Source organism: Phyllobates terribilis, unplaced genomic scaffold, assembly GCF_046119375.1.
Source record: "Phyllobates terribilis strain yellow unplaced genomic scaffold, ASM4611937v1 Scaffold_9__5_contigs__length_417890890, whole genome shotgun sequence".
Classification (NCBI taxonomy): Eukaryota; Metazoa; Chordata; class Amphibia; order Anura; family Dendrobatidae; genus Phyllobates; species Phyllobates terribilis.
The window spans coordinates 101,548,524-101,573,957 of NW_027362769.1; the positions used below are offsets into that span (position 1 = coordinate 101,548,524).

Consider the following 25,434-nt stretch of genomic DNA (forward strand, 5'->3'; position numbering starts at 1 on the left):
TGGGAGGAGAAATACTGCTGACAGATTCCCTTTAAAGGAATTTGTCAAAGCCTAGGCTCCTTAAACTGAAAACTAAAGAAATCAAAGCATTGGTTGCACCAATTGAGCATCTCAACAAGATCTGGTTCAGCATGCTACTAGAATATACATCCTGTAGGACAGCAGACTGTCATTTTTAAACAGGACCTATCCATAGGCCAAAGTTTGCCCCATTTTTGCTCTCATTTTATTCCAACTGCTCCCTTGAGTATTCTATTTTTTTATTTATAGATTCTGCCCTACAGTTCCCCAGGTACGGCCCTTCGTGTTCACTGTTAATTTGTATGGTTTTTACCAAGGGGGCATGACTCACAGGATTCTCTGGGGGGCATGTCTTTAGGCTGGTCTGTCTAATTACTCAGTGGGCAACGCCCCCATTGTAAAGACCATAAAAATTAACACTAAATTAAAATGGCCACATCTATATATCCATATAGCAGATAACAAAAACAGATACTTAGAGAAGAAGCTTGAATAAAAGAAGAGCAAAAACTGTCCACTTTTGAACTGGTGACAGGTCCTCTTTAAGTTAACTTTCACTTGGCACGATTTTGCCAAAGGTTTTCTAAGGTTATGTTCACATACAGTGTTTTTACAGCTCTTTTGGCAGTAAAAATGCAGCATTCAAAATGCAGGTTTTGCAACATTTTTAGCAGCATTTTTTGGTGCAAAATACATGTGTGGTTTATTTGCAGTAAATGTTTAATAAAGTTATATTCACCAAAAGTGCAGCAAAACAATGTAGTAAAACCTGTGTGCAGTCAGATGGTCGTATAAATCGGATCGAGATCGGAACACAGTGCACGGATTGGCCGGCGGTTTTCCCGAATCGAGCGTGACAGCTGCCTAGAAATACATTAAGCTGATACACTTGGGTCTGCAGAGCCGCCAGCCAATCCGTGCACTGCGTTCCGATCTTGGACCGATTTATATTGCCGTCTGACTGTGCCTTCACAATCACTCATGGCTTTAGAAATGCCTATGCGAAATACTGCAATGTGAAAGTATAAAGTATCTTGAGCACGGCTATGTTATCAGATAAACTAATAAACTGAGCAAAATCCACTCATTGTGATGCTTTGTTTGTACAAGAGTTGTCTGAACCCACCGATTTTAGCGGTTGTCAGACGAACTAAAGTTTGTCCCGACAGCTATCTAATGTGTATGGCCAGCTTTACTTGTTGTTTCCAGATCCCTTAAGTTAAAGTAGTAAAATTACCTTTAGGCCATGCTCACATATTCAGTATTTGGTCAGTATTTTACATCAGTATTTGTAAGCCAAACTCAGGAGTTGGTAAAAAAGGCAGAAGTGGTGACGAGTTTCTATTATACTTTTCCTCTGACTGTTCCACTGATTTTGGCGTACAAATACTGATGTAAAATACTGACCAAATACTGAACGTGTGAAAATGGCCTTAAAGGGGCTGTCCGGTCCAAACTGATAAGTCAGTTGTCACTCTGTGTGACTGCAGACTTATAAATCCCCCCAGAGCACACACTGTGAGCTGCAGTGATTTGCCAATTTCTGACCTGGGACCAGAGGGTATGTATGAGTTATACATACTCCTGGCCAGTGGGCGTGGCCTCGCACCATTCACTTGTATAGAGCGAGGCCACGTCCCGTCTAGTGACGTGGCTGACAAGAGGGCGTGGCTTTGCTCCATACAGGTGTATGACTTATACATATCCTCCGGTCCCGTGTCTGAGACCAGTGCGTACGCTGGGGGGATTCATAATTCTACAGTCACACAGAATGACTGCAGACTTATCATTTTGGACTGGAAAACCCCTTTAAAGGGGTTCTTCAGGCATACTCTTCCACTCAACCTGCAGTTGGGCATTGAGAGATACAGCTCCACACTTGGTTGGGTTCCTGATGCACAGTTGTATGGAGCGAGGTTGCGCCCTCTAGTCGGCCACACCCACTGGCTTGCCACATCACTAGGAGGGGCGTGGCCTCGCTTGATACAAGTGTATGGAGCGAGGTCACTCCAACTGGCCGGGAGTATGTATAAGTCATACATACCCTCTGGTCCCAGGTCAGAAACCGGCGAATCCCCGCAGCATGCAGCGCGCGTGCTGGGGGGGGATTCATAATTCTACAGTCACAGAGATCGACTGCAGACATCATTTTGGACCGGAAAACCCCTTTAAAGGGGTTCTTCAGACATACTGTTCCATCCAACCTGCGACTGGGCATTGAGAGATACACCTCCACACTTGGTTGGGTACCTGATGTAATTGTCCAACGCCCCACAAGTATCAAGCAGGATATCACACTTAGGCCACTTGCACACTTTGAGTATGTGGTCAGTTTTTTACATCAGTATTTGTAAGCCAAAACCAGGCGTGGAACAGTTAGAGGAAAAGTATAATAGAAACACGTCACCACTTCTGCATTTTTTTACCTACTCCTGACTTTGGCTTACAAATACTGAGATAAAAACTCCCCAAATACTCAAGGTGTGAACGTGGCATTGGAAAGTTCTATCAATAATTAGACGGAAGAGTATGCCTGTTTACTAAACTCCAAGTGCCACATTCATCATTGCCTTTGTACCTGTTTTTTTTATCTGGTTTTGTGAGTTTTCCACCTTTGTTTTATTTGCACCAAATTCATTGTTCTATTTGCACTCTTTTTTAAGTCTATTTTATATGTGCTCTATTGTTTATTTTGTTTTCCGTTTTGTTGGCAGAGTCTAACAATTCCAGATGTTTTAGCCTGATTCACCAATTGCAACTTTTTAAAAAGTCACAAAATTTGGTGCAACTTCATCCAGTACCCCCAGGTGTATTTTTGAGTATCTTAGTGCATTTTTTGCAACTTTTGGAACCAACATGCTACTTTTGGCACCAATAGTCGCAAAAATAGTTCAAGACAGGAAGAAAGACCATTTTAACCTTTGCACCAAATTCATGAATCGCGTGTGCCATTTGGATGTATTTGGCACTAAAAACGGCAACTAATTCCACAAGACAAAAAAGGAAAGTGACTTTAAAAAAAACCCTGCAAATGATGAATCAGGACCCAAATCATTAGGCCTTGTACACTATGAAGTCAGATAAAGTCATTGAATGCCTACATAGGAGATTTTGGAAAGTATGACATTGTAATGTTTCATTCAAATTTTTTGGGACAATGTATCAGTAAAATACGTTGGTTAAAATGTAAAAGACCTTATGTTTTTTTTCAGGATTTTTTGGTGCTAGACATTTTAAAAGTGGTGAAATTTACTTCAATGGCATCTAAAGGGGTTATCCGGGACTCTGGGTATGGGGCTATGAACTTACCGGCAAGTAGTTGCTAACTAACTGCCTGTTCTGCCCTGTGATGATCTGTTAAGGTTCAGAGCGATCATGCATCTCTCCTATTTCCAGTGACGTCATGTCAACAGAGCAGCTTTGTCTCTTCCGTTCTGTTCTATAGATGGGGCATCACTGCCAATGTCGTACTGATTGACAGCCAGTTCCCCACTGCCTAACTGTGAGGAACCAGCTGTCAATCAGCATGATGTCAACAATGATGACCTGTGGACAGAGCAGAGTGGAAGTGAAAGAGTTGCTCTGTTGACGTGAGGTCAAATGAATCCGGAGAATCACCACCTTGGCCAAAACAGAATGTTGTAGGGCAGAACAGGCAGGTAGTTAGCAACTACCTACCGGTAAGTTCTCAGCCCCATATCTGAAAAACCACAAAGTCTTGGATAACCCTTTTAAGTGTAAGAACAATCTAGTATTTACTTCCCTAATATTAGCATTGCTTTTCCTTAAACCGATTCTAGGAATATGATAGGAGCAAAGTGTTAGAGTCTAAAAATTCTTCTTGGTGAAGGAAGGAGGGAACTGCAGCTGTTCCTATGCTGTACTAGTTACCTGATATGGTTAATGGTATCTTAGCAGGGGGTCTAGACATGTGACAAAGAGGGCTGTACATCTGATGAGTGATTATTGTGACTTGTGTGAAGTGAGAATGGAGTTGTCTGTATGTTGTGCATCTATAAATATATTTAAAGTGATACAGTATATACCCATATCAGGCTGCGTCCACATGTTGTTGCTTTTTTTCTGCAATCTAAGTATAATCACATCATTTTTGCCTCAATTTTTGAAAACTTCAGCAGAACAGTGTGGCATCGATGTGGATGTGGTATAAAAATGCACCACAGCGCCAACGTGCTAAGCCTAACAATGCTGAGCTTGGTATTTAACTGTGTATTTTGAGATTTATATAAAAATATCATAAGTAATTGGAAAGTTGTAAATGATAATTAGTTTGTAGATTTTTCCAACCCCTTTTTTTTTCTTTTTCCACTAGTTTCTGAAGACTATGAAGCAAGGGAAACTATTACTGAAAAAATGACAGAAGAAAAGTAAGTTTTTTTTCATTGTTTCAGGATATAAATTATATAGAGGAAACTAGGTGGAGGAAGAACTAATTGATGGAGACCCTACAGTAATTGGTTCTTTTTTCCCTCCCAATTATTCTCTCCTGGTCATAGCAGCATGTGAGCATTAGTGCACATATAACAAAGGTTATCTTGGCTCACAATGCACCATCTTGATAATTGGTCACCGAAGGTTATCTCAGTAAAGAGAATTAAAGCAATGTCCGGTCTTTTGATAAAAGTCTGCAATCCCTCTAATGTGACTACACACTTCTGAATCCTGACAGTATGCGGTGTGCACGCTGTCAGGATTCACTAGTATTGCCGGTGAGAGTGGAATGTCATGTGACTGCAAATATGTAATTTATATACTTCCAGCCACATTCCAACTAGACATGCATGTCTTCTCTCAATACAAGTGAATTTAGGGAAGCCAATTGCGTCTAGTTGGCACGTGACCGCATGTATGCAAATCGCATACTAGCAGTCATGTGACCGCCTGTTTTCACTGGCAATACCGGTAAATCCTGACAGTGTGCACAGGATTCAGAAGTCTGCAGCCATATACAGTGATTGCAAACTTTTATTAGAAGAACGGACAATTCCTTTAAGTTAAGTTAATATTACGCATGCAATTGACTGATATCAAGTTAAGTGTCGAATTACACATTTTTGTTCATTGATATCACATTGCTGTGTTGTCTAAGTCAATAAGACCTTAAATCTGTTGGTGGAAGCCAGTGTGTATAATTAGAAAAATACATAATTATGTGAAGTCTAACTTTTTTTTCACGGTATTAAGCTACATTCACACATCCATGTGAGTGTTACCATCCGAGAGAAACAGATAGAGTATTTTTTCTCAGTCGTCATAATGATTGCATCCTGCGCTGTTTCTGCTTTTGTTCCTAATACATTTTTTTTACAGAATCAGGTAGAAGGTGTGAACTTTTTTTCAATCCATTGACTTTTGATTTTTAGCAATGGATCAATTAAAGGGGTTCTAAAAGAATGTGATGCAATGTTGTCCTTGATATAATTGAAACTGCAGCCAGTCCTAGTCATGTGACACGAGATCTGTTTCTTAACTGACAGAAGAGTAGGATCACGTATGTCTCTGCCCAGGAGCAGGGCTGTGATACGTAAAGAAATATGTTGTCTCTTCGCTCAGCACAATGAAGGGTTATCTCCATCTTCATCCTCCTTCTCCATCAGTCTGACAGCTTTTTAGCAGTGCATGGAGACTGACAGCGCAGGATGGGAATATATATAAACATTGAGGAGGATGAAGCTGGAGATAACCCCCATTGTGCTCAATAAGAAGATATATTTGTTCACACATCACAGCCCTGCTCCTGGCCGACTGGGATATGTGTGATCTGGCTCTTCTGTCAGTTGAGACACCGGTCTCAGCGCTTCTAATTATTCAGCCTAAAAGAAAAACCCACAAAATTTGAGCTTGGTTTAAGTTGGTATACATGCAGCACATAAATGCATGTTTCACAATGGCCATGAATCAGAAAAACCTACAAGAAGCAAAATGAACATAAACTCTGCTGTAAATAAATTTATTTATTTACAGCAGGGTCTTGTAGGTTTTATTTAATTATTCCGCCTGCAGCCTATCTAGATATATTACTGATGGGCTGCCGTTTGAATTATATCACGGGCGTCATTTTATCACATACTCTGAGAACCCCTTAATAAAAGGATGAAAAAAAGATGGAGCACAAAGTATGTGTTCCATTTTTCACCTGTTCTTCAAAGATAGACTTTAATGTCCAAGTCTGGTCTCCAAAATGGATGAGACTAGGACATGCTGTGAGTGTCACAGACTGGAGACACGGATCTTTTTTAAAACTGATGTGAGTGGATCAATAAAACTCTATGGGTCAGTTTGCTGTCTGTGAAAGTACAGACAACACTATAATGTGTCACACGGATGTGTGAATGCAGGCTTATACTGTGATTTAGCCAACAAAGCTGCCATAAGAAACTAAAGAGATGGGCATAAAAAAATGGCTGTAGACTTACCACTGTAGACCCAGAAACGGTGTCTGTGTTTGATACCGCAGCTACTTGTATTCATTGTCACAGGTGCAGGAGACTGACTGGTACACAGATATAGGTGGAGGGTTTTTCATACATAAAGTGCAGTTTATTATAAGGATGGAAAAGAAAACATCTAAAACAAACTAGAATAATAATACCACCATGTATGGTCTCTTTACAGATTAACAGAGGAGCAAAAGATGGAAGTAGAGTTGACTGCTCCTGAAACTGGAGAAGGAGTAGCTCCCTACTTCATCAGAAAACCAACAATCCAGAAGTTAGTTGAGGGAGGCCGGGTAATATTTGAATGTCAGATTGGAGGAAACCCCAAGCCACATATCTACTGGAAAAAGGCTGGTGTTCCCCTAAGTACTGGATACAGGTAATCCATAAAAACAAATCTGAGAACTATTTTTTTTTAATTTATTTAAATATTATTTTTAATACTTTTAATTGTCATTTATTTTCTTGCTATGCTAAAAAGTATATTAGGAAAGTAATATTTTGATAAAAAAAAAATCATATAATACGCATTCATGTATATCAACTAGTTGATGGAGACCTTAAAGCAATTTACCTCTTTTTCCTTTCCAAATATTCTACCCTGCTCACAGCCAGTATTAGTACATACATAGCAAAGGATATCTTGATTCACAATGCACTTAAAAATTTGCATGCAGAAGGGTATCTCACTTAGCCCATTAAGAACAGGGAGATCCCCGAGTATATAACACTTATCTATGTCCTTACAGATATAAAGTATCATATAACAAGGAAACTGGAGAATGCAAACTCGAGATTTCTATGACTTTTGCTGATGATGCTGGAGAATACAGCATTGTTATTCGTAACAAACATGGAGAGGCTACTGAAACTACCAGTCTAATAGAGGAAGGTAATGGAGGATCCACATAAAAACACATTTTCAATATCTTCATATCAATATCTCATATATTAATATCAATATCATAATTTCTTACACTTCTTTTTCACTTTTATTTGTGTGTTAATAGCTGAATATGACTCACAAATGAGAATGCACGAAGAGCCAACTCCATATGTGCCTCAACCACAGATAGCCGAAGTCGCACCCGTGGCACCTCCTGCCGACTATGATAAGGAGTATGAAAGAGAACAAGCTCTTATCAAAAAGAAAATGGCCAAAGATACTACTTTAGTAAAAACTACAGTTCATGAGGTAAATGCTTATTGAATAAAATAAGAATGATGAAGGGCTTTGAATACATTACAGAACCATAAAGATCTAGTTAACGATCTAGAAGGCTTTCAGAAAACTCTCACAGTCTGTGGTAGCTCTCTGCCGCTTCTTTCGAACTCTGTTGTTTGGCTGGTGTCACGTCAACAGCGCCACGGCAAATCAGTGAGCTCAGTGGCTCTGAGCGGCCCGTGCCATCTACACAATAGAGCCGCCGAGCTCACTGATTGGCTGTGGCGCTATTGGCATGTCGTCAGCACTGCAGACAAACATTAGAGACCGGGCCAGTGGCAGAGAGAGAATTGGTCCCCGGTTTGTTCTTTTATAGCTATCAGCCTACAAGAGAAAACTTTCTAAAAGGGGCCAGTCCCTTTATTACTGGGGGTCACATATACTCCATGTTAATTACTGAGACTAGTTGCAGAAATGTTAGTTCCTGTAGGTCATTTAAAAGTTTTAGCCTGACTTTTTTGTAATATTTCTGTTATCCTTTTCAGCAGCCAACACTTTCGTAATGAATACTTTAAATTCATTTATATATCAATTATTGTTCAATGAACTTTTACTTTATTGACATTTTGTAGGAATATAGGCTAACTGCATTTGAAGAGAAACTGATCAAAGAAATTGAATACAGAATTATCAAAATCAGCTTAGAAGAACTCCTTGAAGAAGACGGAGAAGAGATGATTGTTGATGTTCAGGAATCTGAAATTATTGAGTCTGGATTTGATATTAGACTGAAAAGTTACCAGATCCTTGAAGGAATGGGGGTCACCTTCCACTGCAAGATGTCTGGCTACCCAGTACCAAAGGTATTCACAAGTATTCACATCTGCGAGACAGCGTGGCAAATCAGGGATGTTCATGGGCGGAGCCAATTTTTTGGCGCGAACAAGTCGAAACCCCGCACACAAACACGAATTTGAAATGCAGAACAAATTCGCTCAACACTTATCATGATGTCCTCAATAGGCTCAGAACCCAGTTTTTACTACAAAATTTGTGCCTCGGGTCTCTGTTCAGGATAGTTGAGGTTAGTCCTTCTTCAATATTAATTTATTAATTTTCACTTTCTATGTATTACAGATTGCATGGTTCAAGGATGGTAAGCGCATTAAACAGGGAGGACGCCATCAAATGGAAACCCTACCGGACGGAAGGGCCAGCCTTCGCATTCCTGTTCTATTGACTGAAGATGAGGGAATTTACACTGCTTTGGCCAGCAATTTTAAAGGAAATGCGATCTGCTCCGGAAAGCTGTACGTGGAGCCAGCGGCACCAACTGGAGTTCCAGCTTATATGCCAGCGCCTGACGCTGTGAAAAGGATAAGGTATTGCTCTTTTTACCATATATTTTTACATTGACATTGTGCTTCAGATGCATTATTTCCATCTGGTATAACTTACATCCAATTTGTATTATTATAGGTCTGTATCTCCAAGGTCGCCAAGCCGCTCTCCTGCACGTTCTCCGGCACGTTCCCCTGCTCGCCGACTGGATGAAACCGATGAGTCCCAGTTGGAGAGATTATACAAACCAGTCTTCGTCTTGAAACCTGCATCTTTCAAATGTTCTGAAGGTCAAACGGCAAGATTTGACTTGAAAGTTGTTGGAAGACCAATGCCTGAAACATATTGGTTCCACAACGGTAACTAATTTCATAACTTTTTACTGAGTTTGAAGAAACATTATAGTATAGTATATTACTGTGCATATTTCATTACTTGCAATATAATTTACATGAAGCACTAAATATCAAAAATGTGAAGAGAATAGCATTCCCTCACTATTATAAAACATATTAAAGGAAATATTTTATTTATGTTATTTTTACGTTTATTTATGTTGTTTATGTTATTTTTTATCTTTTAGGTCAACAAATTGTCAATGACTACACACACAAAATTGTTGTCAAGGAGGATGGAACTCAGTCACTTATCATAGTCCCAGCTATGCCAACTGATTCTGGAGAATGGACTGTCATTGCTCAGAATCGAGCTGGCAAAACCTCAGTTTCGATGACATTAACTGTGGAAGGTACAATATTTATACTTTGTTTCTCTTTGCTGCAGTTTTAGCTATTAGTACCATAGCTTCTTATGCTTTTGTGTGTTTTCTCTGTAGCCAAGGAACATTTACAAAGACCACAGTTTGTGGAAAAACTTAAAAATGTCAGTGTCAAAGAAGGCAATAAACTGGAAATGGCTGTGAAAGCTGTAGGCAACCCCAATCCTGATATTGTGTGGCTAAAGAACAGCGACATCATAGCTCCTCACAAATTTCCAAACATATTGTAAGTATTTAAGATAAGATTTTAAGTTTCTTAACCCATTTTACATAAAATTGTACTACTTATTTAAGGCACTGATATAAAATATATTTTTATATACAGAATTGAAGGAAACAAAGGACAAGCAGCACTTAAAATTCAGTCTACAGTTGGCAACGATGCTGCATGGTATACTGCTACTGCTATTAATAAAGCCGGACGTGACACTACTAGATGCAAAGTAAATGTTGAAGTTGAATTTACTGAGCCTGAACCAGAGAGAAAACTAATTATTCCAAAAGGAACATACAAAGCTAAAGAAATTGCAGCTCCAGAGCTGGAGCCCTTACATCTACGTTATGGCCAGGAACAATGGGAAGAAGGAGATCTGTATGATAAGGAGAAACAGCAAAAGCCATTCTTTAAGAAGAAGCTGACTTCAATAAGGCTCAAGCGCTTTGGGCCTTCTCACTTTGAGTGTCGTCTTACACCAATCGGAGACCCAACAATGGTTGTTGAATGGCTTCAGGATGGAAAGCCATTGGCTGCAGCTAACAGGCTCCGAATGGTGAATGAGTTTGGTTACTGTAGTCTCGATTTTGAAGTAGCCTATCCCAGAGACAGTGGTGTTATTACTTGCAGGGCAACTAATAAATATGGAACAGACCACACATCCGCCACCTTAATTGTGAAAGACGAGAAGAGCCTTGTCGAGGAAACTCAACTGCCAGAAGGCAGAAGAGGTATGCAAAGAATCGAAGAGCTGGAAAGGCTGGCACATGAAGGTGCCCTTGCAGGCGTAACAGACGATGCAAAAGAAAAGCAAAAACCAGAAATTGTTTTGTTCCCTGAACCCGCAAGAGTTTATGAAGGAGAAATAGCAAGATTCCGGTGCCGTGTTACTGGATATCCACAACCAAAAGTAAACTGGTACCTTAATGGACAGCTTATTCGTAAAAGCAAAAGATTCAGACTTCGCTATGATGGCATCTATTACCTTGAAATTGTTGACTGCAAATCTTATGATTCTGGTGATGTTAAAGTTACAGCAGAAAACCCTGAGGGCACAGTTGACCATTCAGTAAAACTAGAAATTGAGCAAAAAGAAGATTTTAGGTCTGTGCTTAGGAGAACACATGAGCCAAAAGTTGCAGCTCCTCCAGCCGAGTCAGGAAAACTTCCTTTTGAAGTTAAGAAAGTTGAAGCAGGAGGAAAAGAATTTGTAAAACTTAAGAGGGCTGAAAGAGTTACTCATGACAAAATCTCTGAAGAATCAGAAGAACTCCGCAGCAAATTTAAACGCAGGACAGAAGAAGGATACTATGAAGCTATCACTGCTGTTGAACTGAAATCACGTAGAAAAGATGAAGCATATGAGGACATGCTCAAAAAGACAAAAGATGATCTTCTTCATGTGACCAAAGAACTAACAGAGGAAGAAAAGAAAGCACTCGAAGCTGAAGGCAAAATCACTATTCCAACCTTCAAGCCAGACAGAATTGAGTTATCCCCAAGCATGGAAGCTCCCAAGATATTTGAAAGAATCCAGAGTCAAACAGTTGCTCAGGGAGCAGAAGCTCACTTCCGTGTCCGTGTTGTAGGAAAGCCAGATCCTGAATGCCAGTGGTTTAAAAATGGTGTTAAAGTTGAAAGATCAGAGCGCATCTATTGGTACTGGCCAGAAGATAACGTCTGTGAACTGGTTATCAAAGATGTTGTGGCTGAAGACTCTGCCAGCATCATGGTAAAAGCCATCAATGTGGCTGGTGAAACTTCAAGTCACGCATTTTTGCTTGTGCAAGGTGAGAGATCTCCAATCAATCATTCATTCACTGACATAAAATTATATTTTATTGTTCTCTGACATAACATATTGTTTTTCTTTCACTTGCAGGCAAACAGGTAATCACATTTACACAAGCAATGCAAGATTTGACAGCAAAGGAAAAAGATTCCATGGCAACTTTTGAGTGTGAAACATCAGAACCATTTGTGAAAGTCAAATGGTTCAAAAACGGTGTGGAAGTTCACTCTGGTGATAAGTACAGAATGCATTCAGAAAGAAAGATCCATTTCCTTTCAGTGCTTGTAATTGAAATGTCAGATGCTGAGGAATACTCATGTGTTCTAAGAGAAGACGAGTCTGTAAAGACAACTGCTAAACTTATTGTCGAAGGTAAGTAAGAGCTTCAACGCACATAATAAAAAGTGACAGTTGATCACAACAACAAAAAATTCTGTATTTTTAATATACTATGTCATAAACTCTCCAATCTGTTTATCACTGCACTGGTCGCCAATCCACTTTTGATAACACATAAAAACGTATCGCTCTTGCCTACAAGATCCTGCATCACCTTATATCTCCTTCTTCCTCTCTCTCCACCACCCCATATTGGTGCTACATTCTGCCAATGGTGTAAGATTAACATCATCCGTAACTCAAACCTCCAATTTTCATCTCCAAGGCTTTGCTTGTGCTGCACCAGTTCTCTGGAATGCACCACCACAGACAGATTCCTAACATCTACTATTTAAAGTTTGCCATAAAAAACATATTTTTTAGGAAGTTTTTCAGATGCTTTAATCTAAGTTTTCTCTATTTTCTCCCCATCTACTTTTTTACCCACAATCTGATACCTTCAATTGAGCACTTGAGAGAAATCCCCACAGTCCATGCCCGGAAGACTGGGTCATGCAACTTTGTTTTAGGAAATGATAGTTGGTAGTGATGAGTGAGCATCCTCGTTACTCAAGATCTATGAGCATGCTTGGGTGTTTTTTTGAGTCACTCCGTGAGCCTGATTTGCGACGGTTTGACAGCTTTAATACATGTGAGGAATGCCTGTTTCTTAGGCATTTGTCACATGTATTAAAGCTGTCAAACAGTCGCAAATCATGCACACAGAGTTACTCAAAGATAACACCTGAGCACGCTGAAGATACTTGGCAAGCACTCAAGCATGCTCGCCGAAATTGTTAACAGAACATGCTCGCTCATCACTAATAGTTGAACAATTGTACAAACCAAACACTTTTACCTCTTACATGTTTCCTCATAGATTGTGGACCTATAGTATTAAACTTTCTTAATACAATCTTAAATACTCATCTCTATTATAGGTACTCCTGTTGCGTTTACCAAAGAACTTTCGGACATTGAGGTTCCAGAAACACAATCCGGAGAGTTTGAGTGCGCTATTTCTCTTGAAGACATCGAGGGTAAATGGTACCATGGTGATACAGAGATAGCACCTAGTAGCAAATATGCTACTACATCCCGCAGAGGGCGCCAAGTTCTTACCATTAAAGACGTCACAAAAGAAGATCAAGGAGAATACAGTTTTGTGGTTGCTGGGAAAAAGACCACTGCACAGATGAAAGTGAAACGTAAGTTTATTGTCTTGAAGTTGAGAAAAATAAATTACTTTTTTAGGTTCATTATAGATATCTTACTATAAATTGTACTTTTTTTTACAGCCCGTCCTATTTCAATCATACAAGGTCTTTCCGATCAGAAAGTTTGTGAGGGTGACATTGCTCAGCTGGAAGTCAAAGTATCTCTTGAAAATGCTGAAGGAGTTTGGCTCAAAAATGGAGTAGAGATACAGCCCAGTGATCGTATTCATATTGTAATTGACAAACAGTCACACATGCTACTTATTGAAGACACCACTGCCGATGATATTGGAAAATACACCTTTACTGTACCAGAGCTGGATCTATCCACATCTGGACAGTTGTCTGTTTATAGTGAGTGTTAACCCACTTCACTCTGTTTCTATATTTTTCAAGTATAAAATATAAGCCATGTTGTAATTATTATATTTACTTTCTGCAGGTGTTGAGATTGTCATACCTCTAAAAGATGTCCATGCTATTGAAGGAACAAAGGCTGTCCTTGAGTGTAAAGTGTCAGTTCCTGATATGACTTCTTCGAAATGGTCAGTCAATGATCATCCAATGAAACTTGATGACCGAGTGCAAGCAATAGCCAAAGGTGCAAAGCAGAGGCTGGTATATTCAAGAACCCATGCTTCTGATGCAGGACAAGTCAAGCTGATGATTGGTAAAGTGGAATCCACCTGCAACCTTACCGTGGAAAGTAAGTATTAGAAATGTTATTATAGTTTTGAGTGCAAATCGGCAATTATATAGAGTTTGTAAAGCTTTTATTTAAAAAAAAATGAAAAGTGGAATTTATACAGTATGCCTATGCATGTAAAATACTATTAATAGATATTGTATGGCAGAACATTGTCATTTATTTTTGGACAGCTCTCGTACAAAATTAAGCACCAATATAAATATACAAAATTATTTCTTATCTTACAGAAATCACAATTATAAAAGGCCTTAGTGACAGAACTTGCACAGAGACTCAGAATGTGACCTTGGAGGTTGAGTTGTCCCATGCAGGAGTTGACGCCTTATGGCTTTTCAAAAATGAAGAACTTAAGCCAAGTCCAAAGTACAAGATCGAATCCAAGGGCAAGATATACACTCTTACAATTATTGATATGATGAAGGACGAGGAAGGACAGTACACATTTTTTGCTGGGGAACAGCAAACTAGTGGAAAAATTACAGTTTCAGGTACTTCACAGAGCCATAAAACCCTAAAAACGTTTGGAAAATTACATTGTATCTAGTGGAAATGACATTACTTGTTTTCTTACTGTGTTCATTTATTTATCCCTTTAGGTGGCGCTATCAGCAAGCCGCTTGTGGATCTCACAGTTGCTGAATCCCAAAAAGCAATATTTGAGTGTGAAGTAGCTAATCCAGGCTCCAAAGGACAGTGGCTAAGAGAAGGGAAACAAATTAACTTCAGTGACAGCATAAAAAGCGAATCGGTTGGTGCCAAGAGACAGCTTATAATTCCTATCAGCAAGCTTGAAGATATTGGAGAATATACCTATCAAGTTGCAACATCCAAAACATCTGCAAAACTCAAAGTTGAAGGTTAGCCGTCCAGTATGCACATAGCATATTTACTCTATAATGAATATTGAGTGCATAGGAAATTACAGAATACGGGAATATTACAGTTCCAGCGACAGTCCATATCCTATGCATGTAAATAGGGTTCCTATATAACATATAACATTTTCGTCAAACATTTTTAGCGCTGCCGAAGAAACAAATCTGCACGGAAATGTGTAGAAAGCAATTTATTTCTTTTAGATTCCATATGGAATCTGAGAATAAGCTTCATTATATGACAATATTTCTAATCCCCTTGTTTATCCAAGACAGTGAAAACTGCAAATCTCTACTACGCCAACTGCAGAAATCCAAAGATTAGTCTTGGATGGACCATGTGGAAGGCACGCGCTGGATTTTAATCTCATTTATGAATATAGGGGGTGATTCAAGACCGACGATTCTCTCACCAATCTTGATGAGGGGATGTTTTGGAGCAGATACTGATTCAGCAGATGCTCACACCTCTTAAGCACGTTAGTGGTGTGCGCCACTATGTGTGCCTCACCACAAATCTTACTCCAGCCTTCTCTGGAGTAAGATCTATAGATTTGTGTAGCAGCGAACGCCACTGCTTGTCATGAATTTGACTAGCGGTGGACGCCACGCTCCTTTCCCACTCCAGCTCCGCCTGCTTTGTTGGAGCTGGGGTAAGAATGGTACGAAAACAGCAGAAGTCACATTTTTTGTGCAACCTTGCATTGTGCCAAAAATTGTGATTTTTCTAAGCTTTTTTGGCCAGAAGTCTGACAAAAAAAGCTTTGATGAATCGCCCCAATAGTCTTTCTATATCAGCACTGATTAGAGACAGAGTGTTGGGGGGCTGACAGATTTTCTTTAATTGGCACATCTTTATCCCTAAGTGTCAGTTCTTGTTTATTTTACCTACCATTACTATCTAAGGGGTAACATTTCTCCTTGTGGAGAGTGACATGCCAGGTCTGGCACGCCAGTATGAGGAGACTTAAACACCTTGCATGCTCCTCTGTGAAATTAAATATGCAAATTGTCTCTTCAGAGTGGAAGAGGACTTGAACTGTTCAAATCCTCTTCCTCTCTGAAGAGACAATTTGCATACTTATCATTAGTAACTACTAACATTATGAAATTCAGTGTTTCATGGTGATTATTTTATTTTGATTATTTTCTTTTTTAGCTGTTAAGATAAAGAAGACACTGAAGAATCAAACTGTTACGGAGACCCAAGATGCTATTTTCAGTGTAGAACTTACTCATCCTGATGTGAAAGGAGCCCAGTGGATCAAAAATGGTGTGGAACTGGAATCTAATGACAAGTATGACATCACAGTAGATGGAGTAGTGCACACCTTGAGAGTCAAGAACTGTATTGTTCCAGATGAGTCCGTTTACAGCTTCAAACTTGGAAAGATTGGTGCTAATGCCAGACTCCATGTTGAGAGTAAGTTCTTCAAATTGGATATGAATATCTCGAAAGCTACATCTTTCACAGTTGTGTTAATGTTCTATTAAATTTTATTTTAGCTGTGAAAATTATCAAGAAACCCAAGGATGTGACTGCTCTGGAAAACACACCAGCATCATTTGAACTCAGCGTTTCTCATGATACTGTTCCAGTCAAATGGCTCTTTAAGGATGTGGAGCTGAAACCAAGCGACAAGCATAAAATAGTATCAGATCGCAAAGTTCATAAGCTTGTCTTGCAGAATGCGACTCCTGCCGATGCCGGCGAATATACAGCTGTAGTTGGACAACTTGAGTGCAAAGTCAAGCTGTTTGTGGAAAGTAAGGGCAATTCCTAATATTGTTTTTCATCTTGCTTCTCTATGTTTTATTGCCTTCTTCTTATGAAAAAACTATTGGGTGATAAATATTTGACTTCTGTTCCTTTTTAGGTTTACACATTACAAAGACGATGAAGAACATTGAAGTCCCTGAAACTAAGACAGCCTCATTCCAGTGTGAGGTGTCCCACTTCAACGTGCCATCCATTTGGTTGAAGAATGGAGTGGAAATTGAAATGAGCGAAAAGTTCAAGATTGTAGTTCAGGGAAAACTACACCAACTGATTATCATGAATACAAGCAGCGAAGATTCTGCTGAATATACATTCGTCTGTGGAAATGACAAAGTCAGCGCCACTTTAACTGTGAAACGTATGTATACTTCAACAGATGGTTTCATTAGCACTTATATCGCTATTGTCAACGTAATACACATATACACATACATGCATATATATATATACAGTATCTACATATATACTGTATGGGTAATGTAATATACAGAACTTGAAAAAGTTCCTCAGTTGGAACGAAACAAAACGTTGCCACCATGACTTTGTGTCAATAAATCACAGAAAATTCATCTGAAGATTGGAGTGCTGCCTTATTCTCTTTTTTTTTTTTAGATAGATAGATACTATATATAAGAATGCTTGACACCTGTATTTATTGGCAGTCGTATCAGGACAGTCAAGAGGCACCCCAGATGTTGGCCTAAGGATGCCGGCCACAGTTATATTAACTGCCAATAAATTAAGAGAGTTGTCCTGCAGTTTAAGAGAGGGGTCTGTAAGAAAGAAATGTTATAAAGTGAAAAAAAATTAAAGGGGTTGTCCGGTCTTAAACTACAAGTCTGCAGTCACTCCCAGCAACATTCCGACTAGATGGGCGCGGCCTCACTCAGTGCAAGTGTATTGAGAGAGGCCGGACAAGTCTAGTCGGAATGTGGTCGGAAGTATGCATTGCATATGTCAGACTGCAGCTAATTACTGTCTTCAGTGATGACTTGCAGGAACGGATTGTGACGACTGAGGTCAGTGATTGGCTGCAGAGGTCACATGAATGATGGACAGTATGTTACATCATTATAGAGGTTATCCCATAATCTCTATTTTTTTTTAAACTCCCTGGAGTCTAATAACCTCTAAAGTGACCTAGCCATACCTCCCTGTACTCGTCAGCAAGTTTCTTACATTTTTTTTTGGCTCCATATTTGTCTCTCTCTGCTCAGTGTGACTTGGGCAGTCCTTCAGTGCTACCCATGTGACCACTGTAAACTACATATCCCACAACCACCTGCTTCTTCTCCGGTCTCCCTGCTTTCCCCCATGTACAGATAATGTTAGCTGCTCCTTCACCTGCTCTGTGATCTGCTAATGTCCATTGGGATAGAGTTGACAAGAGGAGACGTGGTGCTGAGAATTGTTTCGAATGTGATATCAATAAATTCTCATCAGTCCCCACTGCAGTGTGTAATGAATCCTCCAGTTCTCTATGTATTTTAGATATATTCCCCCTATTTGTCTTATCCTATCTCCAAAAACCGTCTATGTTGCTCATATCAACCAATCAACAGTGCAGCTTTCATTTTCTCTGAGCTGTTTAAAAAATGAGAGCTGAGCTCTGATTGGTTGCTATGGGCAACAATGACAGTTTATGTGCTAGACAGTATAGAAAAGGCTTAGTTGTATTTATATTGCATTGATAGGTAGTAGGCGTTCATTATATTAACTATGGACAGAAATATTCTTGTTTTTAATGAGAAAAAACATTGGTGGTTTAGTGGCTGGTACGTCTATGCTCACTCTGCTGCATGGATGAGTTTCACGGGCAGATAGGAGGGTAGCTGCTCCTCTGTTGGCAGGAGCAGGCGCACAGTACCTATGCCCACCCTGTATAGTAAGGACGGCCCAACTGTGGATAGAAGAGGATACCCAATATAAATAAATAGCCGGTATCTACTGAGCATGTGCGAACTACAGGACGCATCCATGGGCAACCAGATAGGAAAAGGCCTCTGACATACGGGTTTTCAGGAGGTAATATCTGGGGCAGTGAGCACTTTTGGAAATTGATCATATTTGGAAACTTTATTTTAAGATGTTAAGTCAGTGAGCTGTGATTGATATTGCGGGATAAATAACCCCTCTAAATTTTGACTGGTGGGGACCACTAAAGTGCTGGAACTGGAGTAGGATTTTTTTTTTGTACATAGGGATCCAATAATCTCGAATTTGATAATTTTTTAAGACTAGAACCAGAAGATTGAGCCGAACGTCAATACTTAACAGACACATTATACTTGCTGAGAATCGTGATTGTAAAACCTCCTGTATTTTTTTTTTTCAGCGGTGCTGATTACTTCCATGTTAAAAGATATTAATGCGGAAGAAAAAGACACCATTACTTTTGAAGTGACTGTAAATCATGAAGGCATCACTTTTAAATGGCTGAAGAACGGTGTTGAAATCAAATCTACTGAACGAAGCCAGATAAAAGCCAAACAACAGACCCATTCTCTTACAATCCGAAATGTCCACTTTGGTGATGCCGCAGAATACAGTTTTGTTGCTGGAAAGGCAGTATCTAAGGCTAATTTATATGTTGAAGGTAAGCTTATTTTTGTCCATTTTAAAATGTTTTTTTTTCTATGTATGTCTTTTCTTTGAATCTGTGTAAGGGTCTATACCAGTGGAATACCGCCAATGGCAGCAGGCCACGCGACTGCTATGGGGCCTGTGAGCTGGGAGGCCCGGTGTCAGCGCCCACACCCCTCAGGCTAGCCAGCATCTCCCCCTGCCCCTCATTCAACTGTATCAGCAGATGCCGAAACAATTGAAAGCAATAATGGAGGAGGGAGCGTTATGTGACACTCCCTCTCCCATCATTCCCCCTCTGAGACTGACGCAGCGGGCGCGATGATATCACTTCATCGCGCCATGCTGTGTCAGACAGTGGAGCTGCTGAGACGCACTGCAGAGAGCCTTGCAGCGGGGGGAACGGGGAGGAGAGGTGAGTATGTATTTATTTATTTTACAATCAGTGAGTACGTGGCACCCATAATACAGAAGGACTGTGGGGTGTATTATACCCTATGGGGGGGTGCATTATACCCTCTTGGTTGTGTGCATTATACCCTATGGGAGTGTGCATTATACCCTATGGAGGACTATGCAGAGTGTGTATAATCTATGGAGGACTATGGGGCGTTTATTATACTCTATGGAGGACCATTGAGAGTGCATTATATTATATGGAGGACCATGGGGAGTGCATTATACTGTATGCAGGATCATGGAGAGTGCATTATACTGTATGAAGGATCAAGGGGAGTGTATTCTACTGTAAGAAGGACCATGGGGAGTGCATTATACTGTATGCAGGATCATGGAGAGTGCATTATACTGTATGAAGGATCAAGGGGAGTGTATTCTACTGTAAGAAGGACCATGGGGAGTGCATTATACTGTATGCAGGATCATGGAGAGTGCATTATACTATATCGAGGCCTATGGGGAGCGTATTATACTATATCGAGAACCATGTGGAGTGCTTTATATTATATGGAGGACCTCACCCCTCCGAACCTCACACCTCTCCGTCTCCAAGACTTCTCTCGTGCCGCGCTAGTTTTCTGGAATGCACTACCCCAAATGATCCAACTAATATCTTGCCCCCATGTCTTCAAACATGCTTTAAAAACACATCTGTTTAAACAAGCCTATCACCTCAACTCACCAACCTAACTCTCCCCTGTTCCCTCCTAAATATTAATCTTAATCTGCTCCTGCCTATTCATCTGTCTCCACATCCTCAATGCACCAAATACCACACGATAACTGCTCTTAGACAGATACTGGCTGATGACCATGTTCTACCTATTGTGTCCCCCCATTTCCATGTAGATTGTAAGATTACAAGCAGGGCCCTCACTCCTCATGTAACGGTTGAAATGTGATACATTGTATTGTTTGTATTGTCTGTACATGTCCCTACTTAATTGTAAAGTGCTGCGGAATATGTTGGCGCTATATAAATAAAAATTATTATGATATTATTATTAGTGTTATACTATATGCAGGACCATGGAGAGTGCATTATATTCTATGGAGGTCCATGGGTAGTGCAATATGCTATACAGAGGATTATGGGGGGTGCATTATATTATATGGAAGGTTATATAGGGTCATTATAATATTTGGAGGGCTATATGGGGGGCCATTATACTGTATGCAAGCAATTATACAGTGTGAAGGTTTGTGTGGGGTCCATCGTACTGTTTAGAGGGCTAGTGGGGGCCATTATACAGTGTGGTGAGGTGTGGTCCATTATACTGTGTGGGGCCATTATACTGTATGTAGGCCCATTATACTGCATGGAGAGCTGTGTGGGGGTCACAGTTGGGGGATTATTCTGTGTTGGGATCACCATACTCTGCTTTGGGAGTTGAAGTGGGGTATAGTAGGGTCATTACATTGTTCATGTGGAGACTAATTTGGAGGAATTCGCCATGGGGGTATCATACTGTGTTTGGGGGGCAGTTTTGTTGGCATCTTACTTTATGGAGGCAATGAAAGAGGAATCTAGGATTTGAGCAGGAGGAAAGTTACTATGTAAAGGCTGAAAAGTTATGAGATATGTTCTTCTGTGACCCCGACAATTATTTCATTTTTTTTTCTTTTTTGGGTGGGTGGGTGGGTGGGGCCCAATTAGAATGATTTTTATGTACGCCCCTGATTTTTTCGTTCGAGTGCTATCTGTGGTTTTCACGGATAGCATTCATACCCATGATATTCTATGGGGCTGTGAACATGTCCAATTGTCGATCTACGGAGTGTCGTATCAAAATCGACAATGCAAGTCTATGGGTCTGTGAAAAAAACCGGACAGTATTCGGTTGACATCCAAGTGCAGCCCAATTTTTATGGACTGACAGAATGGAAAAGATGGAGAAACTTTTTGTTTTTTTTCCCTCTCCACGTCCGAGAAAAACTGATGCCACACTGATCAAAGACTGATCAAACTCTGATCAGAATAATCAGACCATTTTTCTCAAATGTGGTGAAATCAGACGTGTGAATCTACCCTAAGAAGAAGCAAAAAAAAAGGTCCTACACAAGGACATTGGGTAGTTTTACTTTTGCCCCTAAGCTGACATAAAATTACAACACTGTAAATGTCTATATTTGAGGTTTGTAAATATTAATTTCACTACATTGATTTCTTTTAGCGCGTCACATAGAATTCAGGAAACAGATCAAAGAAATTAAAGTTGTTGAAAAGAAAAGAGCAACATTTGAATGTGAAATCTCTGAACCTGATCTGTTCGTACAGTGGATGAAGGATGGTCAAGAACTCCAAATCACTGACAGGTAAGGTTTCTTCTGGATCTGGTGGAATCTGTTTGAAAATAGAGATCAAAGTAAGCCATGTCTTAAATGTGAACAGAGCTGTAGAATTTTTCTTTAAAAAAAAATAGCATGCAAACTTTCAGCAATATTTAATATATATAATTCTTTATTTTATTTTTCAATTTAGAATTAAAATTCAGAGTGAGAGATATGTTCACCGCCTTGTGATTCCTTCTGCTCGCATGTCCGATGCTGGGCAGTACTCTGTAGTTGCTGGTAGTAATATGTCCACTGCCAATTTACATGTAGAAGGTCGGGATGTCCGTATTACATGTCCTCGGAAAGAGATTGAGGTATTTATTCTAAAAAATTATAAGTTTGTAAATTTTACACAAGTTTAAATTATTAATGAAAAATAGAGGGTTAACTTTGAAGGAAATATAGGGTCAGATTCATTATTTGAGTTTTTTTGTCAAATGGTATATGTTGTTTTTTGCAACAAATTCTTCAAACATGGTTCATGATTTTTATGCATAAATAAAAATGTTCTTTATTTTTGTCTTTTGCCAATTTTTAGAGCATATTCCACTAAAATATTGCAAAACTTGTGCAGAAATGTAATGCAAATATAAAATCACTGGTGGGGGGACTGGAGTACATTTGCACAAAAATGATGTGACATTTTAAAAAAGTCGCAATTAATGAATCGGCCACAGACATTTGGAAAACAAAAAACATACCCACTTTGGCGAACATAAAAAAGCATAGAAACAGATATAAAATACTCAAAAATTAAGAAAAGAAATTGGCGCAAATCAAAATAAGGCTAAAAACACCAAAAACTAGACAAAAAAAGGCACAAATGCAATAATTAATTGGACCCATACTTTTACTATTATATGGGCACTTAGTAGCTGAAATGCTAATGTGAAAATATAGTATTCAACTAAAATTTTCTTGTTACAATGTTGAGATCAGTAATGATACAGTACTATTATTTGTAGGCTGTCGAAAGACAAAGAGCCGTGGTTGAATTTGAAGTCAATGAGGACGATGTTGATGCTCATTGGCATAAGGATGGCATTGAAATCAATTTCCATATTGAAGAGCGATACGAGTACATTGTGGAAAGACGTGTCCATCGTATGTGCATCACAGAAACTACGAACAGCGATGCTGGAGAATATACCTTTACCGCTGGCAAAAATAGAAGCACTGCCACTCTTTATGTAAATGGTAGGTGACGAAATATCAAGATTTTGGAGACCTGATAAATTCTATACTTTTTTAAGAGCTCAGATTTGTACAATATGCAAAGTTGCTATATATTCACATTAGGACTAAGGATGCTTCTCGTGTAGCTAAACATTGGTGTTGACTTTTCAACAGCTCCAGAACCTCCAGTTATAATAAAGAAACTTGAGCCAGTGCATGTGGAATCTGGAAAACCTGCACGTTTCTGTACTGTTGTGTCCGGCAAACCACAGCCAACCGTAGCTTGGTTTAAAGACTCAACTAAACTTTCTGCTGGTTTCAAGTGCAAGTTCCTTCATGATGGTCAGGAATACACCCTATTGCTCATTGAAGCCTTCCCTGAAGATGCTGCATTGTACACCTGTGAAGCAAGCAATGACTCTGGAATGGCCAGCACATCTGCAACACTTACTGTTGAAGGTAATTATGGTTCTATCAAATTAACAGATGTCTCCTACCTTACGTTACAACATATCCTTAGATGAGGGTGTGAGATTGCTAGCTTTTTTAAAAAAAAAACGTGATTTTCTATGATGTGATGTGTCTGTGTCGTCAACTAGTGTTGTGATGCGGTTTGTAGTCTGTAAAAGTAGATCTGTCACCAGATTTCACAATACAACCTGTATACATTATTAAATAGCTCTCTTAGACCTGAAGAGGCAGGTGTACTTCATTTGAAAATCCATGTCAAAATAATTGGATAGTTCTGATAATATAATGAACAGTAGGCTGGATTCGTGAAATACTCTTTTCGAACACTAGTATGCAACCATTCTGACATGGATTTTCAAACTAAGTACACATTTCAAGAAACTTGTTAGACATTTTTTATATCATAAATCAGTTTAGTCCTTTTTTGTTTTCAACTATGCAATTGAATGTAACACTTTAAAGGTGTTGACCAGGCTTAATGTACAAGTCTGCAGTCACTCTGTGTGTCTGTAGACTTGTAAATCCTTACAGTGTGCACACTGCACGTTGTCAGGATTCTCTGATGCCAGCACCGGAAGTTGGCGGGGGAAATTGACAACAAGTATGTGATTTGCATACATGTGGTCACATGCCAATTAAACATGCGTGGCCTCGCTCAATACAAGTGAATTGATCAATGCTGGACACATCAAGTCGGCATGTGACCAGAAGTACGCAGATCGCATACTTGCGGTCATATGACCTCGCACTCCCGACGCCGTCATTGAAAAATCTTGACAGTATGCACTGTGCGCTCTGTGAGGAGTCACAAGTCTGCAGTCACATAGAATGACTGCAGACTTGAACCCCTTTAAAGGAAAGGTGTATCTTTATAAATTCTAAAACCGTTACTGATAAATTATCGATTAGATGTGACTATAGATATTAATCCAGTGTGTCTATTTTTGAATCGCAGAAGTAGTGTCACCAGATTTGGAGGCTCCAGCCTACCCACCTGAAATTATCGCACCTCTTCGTGATGCCATTACTGCAGAAGGACAGTCGGCAAGCTTCCAGTGTCGTGTCTCAGGCACAGGTTAGTTCACCCATCGACCAGTACAAAGTTCCATTAAAGCTAACTAAAAAAACCTAAATGGGTAGTCTGATTTCACTAATGAAGCTTATTATTTGTATAATGTAAAGCCATACAATTTTACAACACATTTCTTGTATCCATTTACAAAGGTTTTCATGATCTCTGCATACTATGATTCAATAGTAACCTTCATTGTCTACCTCCATTACATAAAAATCTGTCCTGGATGTGTGATGATTATGCAGATTCACAACTCAGAACAGCTGCAGTAACTATTAAAAGTTTTTACTGAAAGACAGCAATTAGAGATTATGAAAACTTAAATTTTGCTTCAAAAAAATAAATAAATAAATTGTATAAATGTTAAATATACAAACAATAAGTTAAAATTTCCTAATATTGGAATAGCATAGTATGGAACAAATTTTAGATGTTTGGTACATTCGATATCATTATCATATTGGTATTCATTTGTAATAAATATGTGAACCCATTTCTTCATATATTTACTATAGGTATCATGGTATGCCTTAAAGGAAACCAGTCATCCTGGAAAACACCATTTACCTGCAGATATAGGGTTTATCTGCAGGTAAAAGGGTCACAAT

At 39.4% G+C, this 25,434-nt stretch overlaps 1 protein-coding gene across 50 annotated transcripts in view; it reads left to right on the plus strand.

The window, feature by feature from the left end:
* Positions 1-25,434, plus strand: part of TTN (titin) — a 282,255-nt gene that overhangs the window by 32,532 nt on the left and 224,289 nt on the right. For all 50 annotated transcript variants that reach the window (XM_073646811.1, XM_073646863.1, XM_073646839.1 and 47 more), the window contains 25 exons: positions 4,355-4,409; positions 6,658-6,858; positions 7,229-7,371; positions 7,490-7,674; positions 8,277-8,507; positions 8,782-9,026; positions 9,124-9,344; positions 9,569-9,733; positions 9,821-9,989; positions 10,089-11,767; positions 11,860-12,141; positions 13,089-13,355; positions 13,446-13,718; positions 13,807-14,070; positions 14,301-14,561; positions 14,670-14,930; positions 16,108-16,371; positions 16,455-16,715; positions 16,826-17,086; positions 19,064-19,324; positions 21,945-22,086; positions 22,253-22,418; positions 23,070-23,301; positions 23,455-23,739; positions 24,707-24,826. In XM_073646811.1, coding sequence (XP_073502912.1) covers positions 4,355-4,409; positions 6,658-6,858; positions 7,229-7,371; positions 7,490-7,674; positions 8,277-8,507; positions 8,782-9,026; positions 9,124-9,344; positions 9,569-9,733; positions 9,821-9,989; positions 10,089-11,767; positions 11,860-12,141; positions 13,089-13,355; positions 13,446-13,718; positions 13,807-14,070; positions 14,301-14,561; positions 14,670-14,930; positions 16,108-16,371; positions 16,455-16,715; positions 16,826-17,086; positions 19,064-19,324; positions 21,945-22,086; positions 22,253-22,418; positions 23,070-23,301; positions 23,455-23,739; positions 24,707-24,826 — 6,894 coding nt within the window. The remainder of the gene's footprint in view (positions 1-4,354; positions 4,410-6,657; positions 6,859-7,228; positions 7,372-7,489; positions 7,675-8,276; positions 8,508-8,781; positions 9,027-9,123; positions 9,345-9,568; positions 9,734-9,820; positions 9,990-10,088; positions 11,768-11,859; positions 12,142-13,088; positions 13,356-13,445; positions 13,719-13,806; positions 14,071-14,300; positions 14,562-14,669; positions 14,931-16,107; positions 16,372-16,454; positions 16,716-16,825; positions 17,087-19,063; positions 19,325-21,944; positions 22,087-22,252; positions 22,419-23,069; positions 23,302-23,454; positions 23,740-24,706; positions 24,827-25,434) is intronic.